Raw genomic sequence first — 16,156 nt, 5'->3', positions numbered from 1 at the left:
AGGGCAGTCATTCTGTGAGTCACTCTGAACTTCAAATTAAAGAGCACCACCCACCATTACAGCCAACTGGCCTCACTCATGCTTTTCCAGGGTGGGAACCTAAGAAAACTGTCATTTATACAGTAAATTTCCAAATAAAAATGGTATTGAATTGAATAAGATTTGTATAAACTTCACAGAAATAGCATATAGAACCAGAAGAAACAATATTCTATTTCACTATGGTGACCACTGCCCAATGTTTAAAAGAATCATAAATAGTAAATATATACCTACTATGAATATGCCTACTGTTAAGATAATGTGATGATGTTATAAGAAGCCACCAATAAACTGGGTATGACAATGTGAAACATTAAATAAGTACAGTAGCTAAAGTTTATTTATAGTGCCATCTTGTGGCATTTTATGTTAAAGCAATTTGTAACCAAAAGCAATGGACAAATTCAAGTGGCACCAAAGTGGGTTCCAGGACTAAAACATACACTGGGCAAGCACTGGAGAGCATTCAAAGGGAAAATAAATATGCATATTGCTCCCAAGAAGCTCACAGCTTGAGCAGTTAGAACATTTCAGATAATAGGATGGTGTGTCCCCACGGTACACAAGCACTCATGGATTTCACAGATGAGGAAGCAGAGAATTAAACGGCATGCGATTTGCTCAAGATCTCCCACTCAGCATGGAGCAAGGTCAAGATGGAAAGGGCTGCATTCTTAGAAGCTTGCTTTCTCTGGTCCATCCAACTATCTCATAATCCAAAACTTGACAGTGTCAAAACAGTCTTAGGGTCTGACTTTAGAGCCTTTAGTCCTCAAAAATGAACAGTGAGAGAAGTGGTTAATCCTACACACGGGGGTTAAGCACTGCAAGTTTTGTAATACATCGACTATCTTCCAAGTCCCTCTGATTAAATGTCTATATGCAAAGTGCTTCTATTCACAGAACACTTAGCGTAAATTACCTAGTATACTTGCTTTGCCTATATTTGTTATAGATTCTGAATAGTGCCGGCGGGACAAGACTGGTGAGGTCACAGGGCTGGATACGGCCGAAACGCCTTCGTTGTCGGAAACTGAGGTAGCTTCTTTGGCTGGGTGCAGAAAGCTCGGCTTCATGTGCTCATAAGGTAGAGGGTTTGAAGTATTGTACCAGTGGATCTGGACAGGGGAGATGTTGCTGTAGTGCTTCAGTATTAACGGTTCTAATCGATAAGCCTTCATTAAAAAAAATTCAAAGAAGCACAAGAGTAAAGAATAATGTTTGAACTTTAGTAACTGTTTTTATTTTACTATTGGCAAGTGGACCTTAAGAAATTACAAAAAAAAAAAAAAAAACCACAAAAAACCACAATGACTATTTCCAACATGTATTTCTATTTGTTCAATGTTAATATGCAGTTGGTTTGATCACAAATCCTAAACCAGTGAAGAGATTATGACAAAAAAATAAACAACTGGAGTTCATTTAGGCTAATAGTATCCATTAATCAGTTATTTAGAGAAATGGATGAATTCTGACTAGGATTATATCATCTGACAATTACATTAATGTTAGTCTGACAAAGTAGTGGATGGTGATGGGCAGCACTGGCCAATAAAGTCCATTTTTAATATTCTCGGAGCTCTAACTAAACCTTTCAAATAGGTTTTCAAACAGGTTAATGTAGCAGCGTAACTCCAATGCCCCTAAAACCATCCATCTGATGTGAAGTGTAGAGGATACAGAAAAAAGGCAACGTGGCATCACAATTCCCCAGGCTCACGTGGGGTTCTCTGCCACTTGTGAAGTGCATGTGGCCGTGGAACACAAGGTTTCACAGCCTCAGCGTCCTTCAGAGGGACAGGAGCAGCAGTGTTGGTAAACAGTGTTTAGCACAGTTCTGACATTATTAGATCACAAAAGCAGACATGTGGTGCAGCTGTTTGGGTGTGGCTGGCGTGGCCAGTCCAGCTGAGCCTCTCTGTTCCCGAGTCCAGCTTCTTAATGCTAAGACTGAGAGCCAGCAGGAAGCAGCTCAAGTACTTGGGACTTCTGACATCCACTTAGGAGACCAGAACTGAGTGCTCATATCCTGCCTCCAGTCTGCCTCAGCACAGGCTGTTACGAGCATCTGGGGAGTAGAGCAGCGGATGGGGAGATTTCTGCTGGTCTGCCTTTCAAACAAAAACAACAATAACAACAAAAACCCAAACCCAACAACCAAACCAAATCAAAATCTACAAGAGCTATAAAGTGAATAAAAATGGGGGTGGCGCCATGGATTAAGGCTAAGCCTCCATCCGTGTCAGCATCCCATATGGACACCGGTTCATGTGCTGGCTGTCCCACTTCCCATCCAGCTCCCAGCTGTGGCTTGGGAAAGCAGTAGAGGACAGCTCAATGTCTTGGGTCCCTGCACCCATGCAGGAGACTAAGAAGTTCTTGGCTCCTGGCTCTTGGCTTCAGATCAGCTCAGCTCCTGCCATGTTGGCCAGTAAGGAAGTGAACCAGTGGGTGGAAGGTGTTTCTCTTTCTGTCTCTTCTCCCTATAAATCTGTCCTTCAATTAAAAATCAATTTTAAAAACATGCACATCATTCCTCTACAAAATTACAAAGTTTAAAATATACAAAGAATAGAGTTTAGAGTTCATTTATAAACTCAAGTTTGCTTCCAAATTATAAGAGAGTGAGCACAACGAATGTACATTAATGAAATGCTTATTGCCTAGCTGGGTGTTTTTATATCACACCTAATCCTAACAACTCTATGAAGGAAAATAATCCTTTCTGCATCATAGATTCTCAGAAGTGATTTAGTCAAGATGGCTTATTCCATATCTGAATTTAATTTACCTACCAGGTAAGTTTATGTCATAACTACAAGAGATTTTCTGAAATTCTAGTGCTGACTCAATATTATACTTATTTGCTACTAAACAACCTTTAAAGTCCTTTATGCAGCCACATAAAGCTCTTTTACAGAAACTGAATGTTATTTAAAATAGCTTGTATTAGCATTAGTAATACTTTATTTTATCCCTAAACGCATTTAAGGGAGTATTTTTCTTGTCTAAAAATCTTACTTGGCATTACATTATTAATCAGAATGTAAGATAGCTGGGAGGACTTATATGAAAAGAAAAAAATACTTGCAGTGCAAGCCCAATAGAGAATGGATAATGTTGACTTTTTAAAAATAACTCTATTCAGCTAAAATAAGGGGTTTCACCTTTCCATGTTTAATATAGAGTATTTGAATATTTTCACTTTGAGAGGATTTGGCAAACACGCCTCATTATTCTCATTATTGCAATGTGCTTTAGAGGAATGTATTGAAAGCAAGACTTTTAAGGTCTATCTATGGTTGCTAGGTTACTGACACTGCAAGTGGCCAAGCAGTCCAACAAACTGCTCTCTTTTGTATTAACTGCCCAGCGATAACTTTTTATGGTATGTTCCTTTTTTTTTTTTTTTTAAGACTTACTTCTTTTTATTGGAAAGTGAGATTTACAGAGAGAAGGAGAGACAGAAAGATTTTCCGACTGCTGGTTCACTCCCTAAGTGTTTGCAATGGCCAGAGCTGAGGCAACTGAAACCAGAACCAGGAGTTTCTTCCAGGTCTCCCATGTGGATGCAGGTTCTCAAGGCTTTGGACCATCCTCCACACTGCTTTCCCAGGCCACAAACAGGTTGGATGAGAAGTGGAGCAGCCAGGACCAGAACCGGAGCCCATTTCGAATTCTGCTACATGAAAGGTGAGGATTTTAGACACGAGGCTTCCATGCCAGGCCCTGTCGTTATGTTTCTATAGCATAAACAGAATTTCTTGCAAGGTTATTTTATTTTTTAAAAAAGATTTGCTTTGCTTTGAAAGGCAGAGTGCCAAAGAGACAGAGAGAGAGAGAGACAACAGACACAGAATCTCTCATCTGAGGATTTACTACCCAAATGGCCGTTACCAGCTAGGGCTGAACCAGGAGTCAGGAACTCCATCTGTGTCTCTCACATGGGTGGCAGAAACTTAAGTACTTGAGCCATTGTCCACTGCCTCTCAGGTGCGTTAGCAAGGAACTGGATTGGAAGAAGAGCAGCATGGATTCGAACCAGAATTCTGATACGGGATGCAGGTATTTCCGGAAGGAGCTTACTGTGCAGGACCACAGAGCCCATCCCAGTTATTTTCTTTCATGAGCCCTAAATTCACCTAAACACAAATGTTTTAAAAACACAAACTTCACAAAGATGATCATACAAATGAACTCTTTGAAATAATTTCACAGTACCTTGCAAGGTTTCTTAGAGATTTTTTTAGGGAACAACTGAATATTGAGAAAAAAGGCTTCATTATTGCAACTCACCACTGGATCTGTGGGATGAAAGATGTTTAGTAACCGGTTACAAATTTCTCTAGGCAAAATGTGGTCTTGACTTCCAGTGTTTCCTGGGCGGATGCCACGCAATGCTAAAAAAACCGCTAATGGGGATCCCATGCAAAAGAAATTCTCAACCTAAAAATAATAAAATCCTTGTCAGGTCACTTTTTGAAAATATTTGTTAACAAAATTACTTCAAATAACTCTTTTTATAATTTTTTTAAAGGATTTATTTTCATTTGAAAGGCAAAGTTAAGAGACAGAGGAGAGAGATCTTCCATCTGCTGGTTCATGTGTGCAATGGCCAGTCCAAAGCCAGAAGCTAGGAGCCTCTTCTGTGTCTCCCCATGGGTGTAAGGGACCCAAGTCATCTTCCACTGCTTTCCCAGCTCCCTGCTGGGAACAACAGGGAGTAGACCCCGGCCCATATGAGACAACTCTGCAGCAGCCTTATGTACCACAGTGCCAAATCACCTTTACAAATTAATTTATTTGGAAGACAGAGAGGCAGAGATAGATCTTCACTGGTTCACTCTAAATGCCTGCAACAGCCAGCATTGTCCAAAGCCAAGAACCTGAGATTCAGTCTGGATTTGCCAGGAGCTGCTTCCCTGGGTGAGCATTAGCAGGAAACTGGCTCAGAAGCAGAGTAGCTGGGACTTGAACCAGGCACTTCAGCAGAGAGTGAGGGCATCCCAAGTGCTGTCTTTTTTTTTTTTTTAATCATTATATTTTTTACAATCTTTACATAGTTAATTAGGGTAAAAAGGTTCAAGGGCTATAGGAAAGTGGGTAAGACTATTATTTCCATATTGTTTCCTTCATGTTTAAAGAGGGGTATTAAGGGAGAAGGCCCACCCAATTTCCCACCCTCCCCAGGTCCCAGATGTAGGGTATGCTCCGAGGTTCTTGCTCAAGTGGTTTTGATAGTTCACCAGTTATGAATCACTTGCCACTCCAAGCACTATGAGGTCTTTGAAGAACCCACTGGTTGACATAGTCCATTATATAGTCTCCGTTTGCCCCGTATTTCACTGCCAACATATATGGCTGAGGTGGTTGATTGACCTGTTCTGTCTTCTCTCTTTTCTTGGTTAGGGTTCTGAGTCCAGCATTTCGATTGGGGAGATCTCCAAAGAAACTTTGTCTGAGGTGTTCCCAGACCAGATTCTTGTATGTGCTAGCAAGTACAGGGCCCAGCACAGTCCATTGCCCTGATCAGCTGGTGGTTGCGATCGCTGGGTTGGTTCTGTTTTCAGCCCCGACTTCCACTGGAACCAATGGGTGTTACAGTCCAGCCTGGTTCTGCCCAGCACATACTCGGCCCTCGCATAAACAAGTGGGAGCTGCAGCTTAGTTGGAGTGACCCACAATAATCCCCCAAGTGCTGTCTTAACTGCTGTGCCAAATGCTTACTTGGGCTGTTATTTTTTTAAAAAACAGGATTTGACCTTAACATATATTATAAAACACAAATGACAATAGCATCTCCAAGTGTATTTGTCTCTTCTTAATGAACTTTGTCAAGATAGTATCTTCATCACTTGGTAACTATGTACCTACCTTTAATCATTCTAGATAGAAATGATTAAGTGCCAGGAGAACCCCATTATTGTTAAACTGAATGTAAGTTGAAAAAGAAAGAAGGGGAAGGAAGGCGATTTCGTTGTGTAAGGGATTCTGTACCCTAGTCAAAGATTTATGAAACTGTTCTGCCGCATGAAGCTACAGGCTGGTTGCTGGGACATACATAGGCCAACAAGGAACAAGGACCACTGGAACAGAGCTTCCATGAAAAAACACATGGGCAACAAAGGGGAAAAGTGCTGTAAGGAAGGGAAGAAAGGAACAATCAGTTCCAACTCGGAGGCTACGACATATAGAGCATTTGTGCTGGCTGGTAAAGATGAAAACACCCAAATCCTGTTTGATTCATAGTAAGTTTCTAGTATCTCTAGCATGTACCTGAAAATCTAGGGTATGAGACACAGAATCAGAGATGTCATGATCCAAATCTATGTGTTCCCATGATAAAAACAACATGTAGAACCAAAGGAGTAAGTTGCCTGACAGGTGCATAAAATGAGAGGCGGGTTTCCTACAAGGCTGTGAGGAATGTCTGCAGTTGCTCAGCAGGTGAAGGCGGAGAGCCAGAGGGGCTGTGCGGAGCGGAAAAGGCCCTGCAGAGAGTGGTGCCACAAAGCCTGAGGAAGCTGAGAATCTTAAAACAAAGACCACAGCAGTCCATAGCATTGGATTACTGATAGAATTTTGCAGTATTCTCTCCTAAATCTATCCTATATCTAATTTTTCCTGTTTTAGTGAATAAGATCCCAGACACAACATCAGTAAGTCACACTAATAATCGAGTCTAACTCTGTACCTCATTACCTGCCCCTTGGACTGTAATCTACAATGTCCCTGCACTTATTTTCTCCACCTCGACCGCCCTTCCTTCCCCAAAAGACTCGACTGCATTTTCTTTTTCCTCAAAATGAAAAAAATACATATGCATTTAAGTTGGTACCTCTAAGTTAAAGAAGGTTTGAGACAAAGTTTTGAAAGGACTGGGTGATTTTAACATGCCTGATGCACAGAACATCAGGCATGCACATTTCAACATGTACACAAGTGTGTGCACACACACAGTCCTAGCAAAATGCTTTATGCACTCACTGATTAGGCACTTCATTAATATCTGCTAAACAGTTTTATTCTTGGAATAAACAACTTCATTCATGATGAGATCGCAGCTTGATAGACAAATACACAAAGAAATGCTTATCTTTCCAATAACGATGACGACTGCTTTAATGGCATCTACATCTAACACTTTAAAAGGTCAAATAGAGGTTTAGACATTTAGTCTGTCAGAAATGAATAAATAATGGACTCTGAAACAGTGACTGTGTTATGCAGCAGGTTGGTGGGAAAGCCACTCGATCAGGACAAAAGTTTCCTGTTTTCTATACCAATGTTTGTTAATATTCTTTTACCTTTTTCAAATTTAATTTTTAACTTACTTGAAAGGTAAAGAGAGGAGAGGAGAGATGGAAGCAGAGGAGAGGGGAGGTAGGGAAGGGAAAAAGAAGAGAACAGGAGAGGGAACAGAGAATGGGAGAGGAAGGAGAGGGAGGGGAAGGGAAGGAAGAACAAAACAGGCGGGGACCCCGAGGCCGAGAGCTGCCACCTGCTGACTCCTGGGAAACGCACAAGCCAGATTGGAGGAGAGCGTGGGTGTGAGTGCAGGCGCTGCAGCACAGGACACAGGCCCCTGCGCTGCCAGGCTAGATGTCTACCATCAACACCACACGCAAACTCAGCTTCTCATCAACAAGCAAGAGAAGGCTTAGTTTCTTTAGAACCCTGCACTCCTAAGCATTAATTTATCAGTTCCATCAGATACCTGGACCTAAGCTTCACATTTTTATTTCTTTTTTCCTAATTATATGACAATTTACCAATTCATTAAATTATGAATGATTATGCTTCCGGATACTTAATTACACTGTACATACAGAATTTCAAGATCCTAATACACTTACTGTGTAATACTCAAGCCTACATTAGAAAATCCAAACAGAAACAGAAGTATTTAATTTTCTACCATATCAATTTGATATGTCTAGCATAAATTATACTCATAATAATGACAGGAGAGAGGACTCCAAGGACCACACTCCTTGTACATCTTGAAACGTGTGGTAAAATTTTGTGACAAAACACCTTTCAAGAAGATGCAACAAAAGTAGACTAGATATGAGCATATGCTCAACAGGAACTGAGGATCAAGAACTGATTTACTACTGACAGGAAATCAACTGCCACTCAGGTCAAGGCGTGTCCTTTTCAACAGCACTGACACCTCTGTACCACCTTGGGGTTCCCTTTGCCTCTGCTCTACTTCCAACTGGGCTGTCTCACAATTCCTGACAAGCTTTCCATCACACCTTTTCAACCATTCCTGCTCTCCTCCAGCCCTCACTCACCCTGAGTCCTGTGTGTCAAACACACAGTATAGTTTAACCAGCATTCATGTGAAAGAACAGTAAATGAATCCTAAAACCATGGCTCAAACGATGTTTAAAAAACCTGATCACTCTCTCCTCACCTTAAATTTTAAGGCAGGTGCTTGTGACACAGACGATGCTTTCAGTCCATGGAGCCGTTCTTCTATTTCTCTCAGCCTAGGAAGTGGTAGGAGATTATGTACATACACATTTACAGTTCCATCAATTTGACATTTACTAACATATAAAAAAGCAAATGGAGATGTATTATTAATTCCTCACATTTTCCTTATCACCAGTATTAAACAGATGTACTTGCCATACCATATGTAAAAATCTATAATTACAAAAATCACCTGCACCCCTCACAAGAAGTGTTGTCAACTGCTTTTATTTTTTAAAAAATTATCTATTTGAGAAGCTAACAAAGAGAGAGCTCCCGTCAGCTGGTTCACTTCTGCAATCTGGGAGCTGGGAACTTAACTGAGATCTCCTACTTGGGTCTGAGAAATTACTTGAGGCAGGAATTGAATTACTTCACCCATCACCCTGGTTCACAGCGTGTGCATGAGATGTAAGTTGGAGTCAGGAAGTGAGGACAGGAGTTGATCAGACACTGAAGTGTGACACGGGCTTGTTAACTGGTCCTGTCACTAGCTTTCAGCAATTCCATAAAGACACTTTACATTCTCTTCAAAGGTCAAGATAGTTTACCGTCGTTTTGTTATATAGAGTTCATCAAGAAGGTTTCTTTCCTCATAGCTCATCCATCGCTCCTCAGGCAGCTCTTCTTCCTTCTGAAGCAACTGTTCATAAAGTCGAACTGGATTCCAGCCAGTCATTATATCATAAGTGATTACACATCCCAAGGAATGGGACACTATTGAGACTTTACCCCCTTTTTCTTCAAAGTCTGGATTCCGAGAACAGAAAAGGGAATATAATCGATTCAGCTCTTGCTGAAGGCCTTTAACTAGCTGTTTGAAACAAGAAAATATTATCATATTAGTGTTACTCTGAGAGCTGTAACTTTATTTCTATACTCAGATATATTAGGAAAGGAAAGTGGTAGTCACTGAACAAATATATCTAGCGCATACCAAAGTAAACTCTGGTGTTTTAAAACCTGTGGGAATGAAGTGAAGTGTATATATTTGAGTCCATGTCACACTAAAAAATGCAGGTTGAATACACAGTCCTTAAACTAACAAAATGAGCTAGCAGTTTCACAGTAAAAAGTTTGCATGTAGTTTCCAATTAGATTTCCAAAGACTCCTGGAAATTTCTTATTCACTGCAACTTACCGATATGCAATTTTACACTTTTTGTATACAAGGTTTTCAGTTATGGTAATTAAAAAAATATACATGTATTTATGCTAATAAGTACTTATATTATTACGAATTTAGATTACTATGGTAAAATTACATGAATGAAGAAAAAGCAACTGTTGATCTATTTGAAATTTCAAAATTGTTACTAAATTGATAACAGGTATGAGTAAGAAGTTAATTTCCATGGATGGAAAGCAGGGAATTTTTTTTAAGTTTTTACATTGATAATGTAACAAGTGTCATAATTTTTCTCTGTAAGACTACTTTGACATTAAGCTTAACAGATACTCCTAAAATATGGAGTAAAGTTCTCTTATTATCCAAGCCCATAGCAGGGCTCAAGTTTTAAGGCAGTCTTGTCTTGTCTTCTTATTTCCCTGTTCCCATTTGATAACAAATTTCCTATTAGATTTTTTTTTCAAAGATGTTATTTTATTTATTTGAAAGGCAGAATTAGACAGACAGAAACAGATGTATCTGCTGATTCACTTCCCAAATGGCTGCAGCAGCCTGGTCTGGGCCAGGGCAGGCCAAAGCTAAGGGTGTGGAACTTCACCTGGGTCTCCCACAGGAGAGCAGGGGTCCAGGCACTTGGGCCATCCTCTGCTGCTTTCTCAGGTGCATTAGCAGGGAGTTGGTTCAGACGTGGAACAGCGGGGGACTTGAAATGGTGTCACAGACGGTGGCTTAGCTTGCTACATTACATTGGTGCCTCCTTTTGGCATTTCTTACATAACAGCCACTGTTCTGTCAGGCAAATATTTATTCTCTGGTGCTCCCATTTTCAATTTTGTTATCTTGACAACTAGTCTCCATTAACTTGTGCTGAGCATTCTTTGCCTGCTGACAAGCTGGAAATTATCTGAGCACTTTGTGACTGGCTGGGGTTAGCCAGCAGGAATACAGATTAAAGGGTGATGTCCATTCTGCTGATGTCTCAGAGCTTCATGCATGTAATACCGAGGTCTAGCTTAAGTCACTAAGACCATGGGGCATGTCTGACGAAACAGATGCATCCCAGGAAGAAGAGGGTAAGATGAGGTGGCAGTGTGAGGAAGGATGACAGCTTCCTTTCCCTCAGGGAGCAAAGTTAGCTTTACTTAAACTGGACATTGCAACTATTTCCTGCAGCAAATCAGAGCCCCACACTTCAGTGTGAGCTTTCTCTAACTTCCAACATACACACACATACACACACCCCGGAGCCTCCTGCAGGTGTGAAACCCTGAGACAAGGCGTGGGAATGTGCAGCTCTTTCCAGGAGAGGAGAGGAGGATGCTGCTGGCCTGCAGATGACAAGTTCAGAATTCCTGGCCTGGGGGTAAATGCACATAAATGCACCTTTTAGAAAGGGTGGTTCCTACCAATGACCCAGCCTTTCTGCCCCGATTGTTTTCGCCTGTATCGATGGGAGGCACTTAGAGTGCTAGTTCAGAGATGCTGAGCAAACTGTTGAAGACTGCTGAGAAACCTCAGCCACAGGTTCTGTAAAATTCACCAAGGTCAGAATACTAAAGTAAAGCACTGGCTGTTCTCTCCTTTATTACAGTCATTGTTCCTCTTGCAACTGTTTCATTCAGTTCCATTCTGATGATAATTATCTCTGCAGACATGAGAGCAAAGCAAGAAAATGGTGGCTTTCCCAGCCATCGTTAGCCAATAGAGCTTTGCACTGGAAACTTCACTTTTCATTTGTGTTGTTACTAATGAAACCTTACTGTTACTCTTCAGGGACACAAGCTCAGCACAATTTAGAACATTCAGGATATCTTCTAAGAGGTATTCCCAACCAAATATATATGGGTATGTCTATGAGAGTATGGAAAAGGAAATTAAAAGTATGAATTCCACCCCCATACATTAATATGCTGCCAGCCATCCTCTTCCTAATTTTCTCCCTCATTGGTTTATTGCCAAAATTTGGTTTAGATTTTCTAGCCTTCAGGAAACATTTAACAATGCCCACCACACAATGCAAAGGATTGTGATGTATTCATCTTCACCACCAGGCCTTCCTTGTTGGTTAGAATTTAGGCCCAGAATACCAGTTCTTGCAGCAACATAAGACTACACTGAAGTTGCTCCTTACTTTTAGCAGAGGCAGCTGTTTCCCACGTTGTCAAATCTGTGAGCTGTGTGAACTTGGCATCTCCTTCCTCCATGGGGATGTGCCAGACACTGGCTTCCGCTTCCTTTGTCTCCCTGACCTCAAGTTGCCCTCCTCTTACAGGCTAACAAGACCCATGCATGTGCACCTTTTCTCTGAATCACTTCCCCTTCCAATCAGCTTATAGAACTGGCATGTAGGATAGAACTTTTTATTTCTTTTTATACTTCTTCAAATTCAAGGCTATAATTGAAAAGAGAAAGGTAACAAATTCTGGCGAGGATGCAGAGGGAAGAACTCTTGTACACTACTGATGGTCACACAAATGAGTCATTATGGAAAAAAGTATGGCAATTCTTCAGAAAACTAAAAATAGAAGTATCTTATGCACCAGGTATCACATTATTGGGTCAATATCCAAAGGAAATAAATATCAGTTTATCAAACAGATATCTGCATACTCTGCACTGTTTACAATAGCCAAGATATGGAACAACTGAGGTGTTCACTGACTGATGTATGAATAAAGGAAATGCGGCAAACATACACAAGTATTATTCAGCTATAAGAAAGAATGAAATCCTAAAAGTGAGCTCTACAGTGTGGCAGGGTGACGACAGTAACAAAAAATTTATCACACATTTTAAAAAGAGCTAGAAGTGGGCCTGGCATTGTGGCCCAGTGAGTTATACAGGTGCCTGCAATTCTGACATTCCAATATGAGCAACACTTCAAGTCTTGCTGCTCCATTTCTGGTCAAGCACTTTCCTAACATGCGTGGGAAAGCACAAGGTGACAGCTCAGGGCCTTGAGCCCCTGCCACCCACATGGGAGACCAGACTGTAGTTCTGGGTTCCTGGGTTTGACCTGGCCCAGCTCTGCCTCTTGAGGCCATTTGGGAAGTAAAACAGCAGGTGAGACATACCTCTCTGTCTGGAACTCTGACTTGCCAATAACAGATGTTAAATCAATAACGAAAAGAGATAGAAAGGAGGAACCTGAAAGTTCCTAACCCAAGAAATGATATTACATATTTAAGGAGGGAGAAATACCTCCATATTTAAGCAGGCAAAACCAGATATCCTTATTTGATAACTGCATATTGATTGTATACAGAAATTATTATACTGTACTCCAAACACATAATGCACCAGTTAAAACAAATATACTAAATACTGTTATCACCTGTCCCAAATCCAAGTTAGTTCTTGGTTTATACAAGTGAAAATGTGTCAAATGTGCTCAGAAAATATTTGGCAACATAAAATTTACTGAAGATCAATGGCTAATTTGAAAATGATCAAAACACTATTAGAGATACAAGAGCACGTAAAGATCACCATGATACTCACTTCATCTCTATACAGTGGGCTGGTGTAATACATTATGTCCATCGCACTGCTGTTCAGCATGTCCCTCAACCCTCGCACTTTGTCAGGGGTAATGGAATCAACGGTGTCTACAGAAACAACAAAACAACATTAAACTTACAGAGTGTCTTTGTACATTATAAGCTAAAACCAACCCTGTATAATATAAGCCAAAAAGCCAAGACAAATTTTGGCTTTAGCAGATCTTTCCTTCTTGTACACCATTGTTAAAAAAAATTAGTAAAAGACAAACGTAGAAATGAAAACAAGCAAAGCATTAAAGAATGAGGACCATTGTCAACATGTAACATCTCAGAATAGTGCTGGGTTTGGCATGCTACTCTGGGGGCCCCGAGCAAAACCAGGCCAACTCTTCTGGAACAAGAGTCAAAAGACACCTCACTCTGTCCTCCTTTTCTCTTTTCATTTTCCCCCCCTTTTAGATCTATGCACATTAGGCCTTGCAGCCTCTATGAGATGCCTGGAGTTGCAGGTACACAAGGGTAAGAGTTTTAATGGTATGGGTACCTACAAGTGTTTATTGCAGTGTCTTAGGGCACATGCGCACTTCACAATGTCAAGTCATCCTCCAAAGTATTCACAGCAGGAGTGAATGAGAATCCTCACATCAACCTATTCCCAACACTTCGTTCAATTCTGCCTGATGGTTGAGATTGATACTTCATTGTGCTTTTTTCATATGTCCATGTCTTTGCAATTTACATTCTGTGTATGTGTGTGTGTATATGTTTTCATTTCTGGATGTCAAGTTTAGGGTAGTTATATCTGTTGCCCTGTTCCAACATCTTTTTCTAGTTTGTGACTTGTTTTTCAATCTTCATGATTTACAGTCAACCAACAAAGAGAAGCTCTTCACTTCAATCTAACCAAATCTATCTATGTTACTTTATTGCTGTGCTTATAAAAAATACCTATGTCTTTATTTGAAAGTAACAGTTACAGAGAAAGAGGGACAGAGATCTTCCATCTGCCGGGGAATTTGTCAGGTAGCTGCGACGGTCAGAGCCAAAGCCAAGGAGCTTCAGCTGGCGCTCCCATGTGGGCAGCGGGGGCAAACACTTGAGCCATCTCCGTCACTTCTCCCAGGCCAGCAGCTGGGTCAGGAACTAGCATTCAAATGGGATGCTGGAGTTGAAGGCGGCGGTTGCACTTGCTATGCCACAATGTTAGCCCCATGGAAGTTGTATTTTTATATTAGAATTCTTTCCCTGCAATGAAGTCATAAGAATACTCCGGTGTTTCGTCTTTGTTTTTCCTAAAATCATCTTGATTTTCACGTATTATGTTCCATGTAGAGGCGGATATCATTTTTCACCAAGCACCGTTTATGGATCAGGCTCTCTTTTCTTCAGTGAGATTTCATCGCAAGCTCTGACAAGCATCAGGTTTTCAAATTCCACACAAGCCTGTTTAGGGTCTCCAATTTGGTACACAGGTCTACTTGCTTGTCCTTGTGCCAATACTAACCTGCTGTAACGACGTAAGAATGTGCCTCTCCTTCCTTCCCACATCTGTGCTACAGCTTGGCTATTTTAGGATCTGCTTGTCTACAACCATTTTAGAACTTGTCAAGTTTCATTAAAAAACTATAGATATTTTTGACTGGAATGTCATGGGATCTATAAATCAGTTGTAAGGAATTACGAAGTCACGAAATCTATGAAAACTGGGCCCTGTGTGGTGGCTCAGTGGCTAAAGTCCTCGCTTTGAACACGCCAGGATCCCATATGGGTATCGGTTCTAATCCTGGCAGCTCCACTTCCCATCCAGCTTCCTGCCTGTGGCCTGGGAAAGCAGCTGAGGATGGCCCAAAGCCTTGGGACCCTACACCTGTGTGGAAGAACTGGAAGAAGTTCCTGGCTCCTGGCTTTGGATTAGTGCAGCTCCAGCTATTGCGGTCACTTGGGGAGTGAATCATTGGACAGAAGATCTTCCTCTTTGTCTCTCCTCTCTGTATATCTGACTTTGCAATAAAAATAAATAAATCTTTTAAAAAAAGAAATCTATGAAAACTAAGGTTAATATCTACAAACAGTCAAACTCTAAATAAACACCTTTTGTTAGATTCACTTCTTGAAATCTTACAGTTTCGATGTCATTTGTTGGTGTAAAGAAATGCTATCATTTTTATATGCAAATTACATAACCTTGATAAACTGTAACAAAATTTCAATGTTTCTTTTGTTTATCCTAAGTAATCAATCACATGACTTGCAAATCAAAATAGATGTTTTTGATTGCTTACAACTATTGCTTTTTTTTCCTCACCCCACAACTATGACGTTAAGTGGAATGTGGGTCACTCTGAGGCTGGCGCTGTGGCACAGCACACTTAGCTGCTACAGTGATCATCACTGGCGTGTGAGCTGGAGTCAACTCCCTTCTGATCCAATCCAATTGCTCACATGCCGGGGAACTGAGGGCTCCGGTGAGGTAGGAGACCTGGTGGGAGCTGCCGGTTCCTGGCTTCAGCCCAGCTCAGCCCTGGCTCCTTACTGGGGAGTAAACCAGCAGATTAAAGTTCTCTCTTCTCTGCCTCCCTCTCCATCACTCTGCCTTTCAAATAGATCTAAATAAAATGAAATATAGCTTGTTCCTGATTTAAAGGAAATATATATTTTTTACTACCAATGAATATTACTGCTGTGTGCTGTAAGTAGACACTCTTTTATGATTTTAAAATTGAAACACAGTAAATCTGACTCTGAATTTCAGTGTGTAGGTGAATTTTACATTGCTGCCATTACAAGGACATGAAACTCTTCTATCCCACTCAGCCTCTTCGGACGCAAGCTCTCTTCTCTTCCGCTAAGCTCTAGCAGCCACTCTGTGGTTTTGTCTTTCCCAGGATGTTGCACCAATGGCAACATAAATCATATAACCTTTCTGTGAAGACTGGCTTTATTCATTCAGTGAAACTCCTCTGAAGTTACCCATGGAGTTTAAACCGACCAGAAT

The 16,156-nt window shown here is 40.9% G+C and overlaps 1 protein-coding gene across 10 annotated transcripts in view; it reads right to left on the bottom strand.

Annotated features, from left to right (window-relative positions):
- The window catches only part of LOC121168168 (phospholipase DDHD1), a 69,450-nt gene that overhangs the window by 8,258 nt on the left and 45,036 nt on the right, over window positions 1-16,156 (bottom strand). For all 10 annotated transcript variants that reach the window (XM_040998005.1, XM_040998003.1, XM_040998004.1 and 7 more), the window contains 5 exons: window positions 13,160-13,266; window positions 9,081-9,343; window positions 8,468-8,543; window positions 4,342-4,491; window positions 965-1,217 (listed from right to left, as the gene is read on the bottom strand). In XM_040998005.1, coding sequence (XP_040853939.1) covers window positions 965-1,217; window positions 4,342-4,491; window positions 8,468-8,543; window positions 9,081-9,343; window positions 13,160-13,266 — 849 coding nt within the window. The remainder of the gene's footprint in view (window positions 1-964; window positions 1,218-4,341; window positions 4,492-8,467; window positions 8,544-9,080; window positions 9,344-13,159; window positions 13,267-16,156) is intronic.

The sequence above is a fragment of the Ochotona curzoniae genome, unplaced genomic scaffold, assembly GCF_017591425.1.
Source record: "Ochotona curzoniae isolate NIBS_2020 unplaced genomic scaffold, NIBS_Ocur_1.0 patch71, whole genome shotgun sequence".
In the NCBI taxonomy this organism is placed as follows: Eukaryota; Metazoa; Chordata; class Mammalia; order Lagomorpha; family Ochotonidae; genus Ochotona; species Ochotona curzoniae.
Note: the sequence above shows the minus strand (reverse complement) of the source record. Positions and strands in the feature narration are given on the sequence as shown.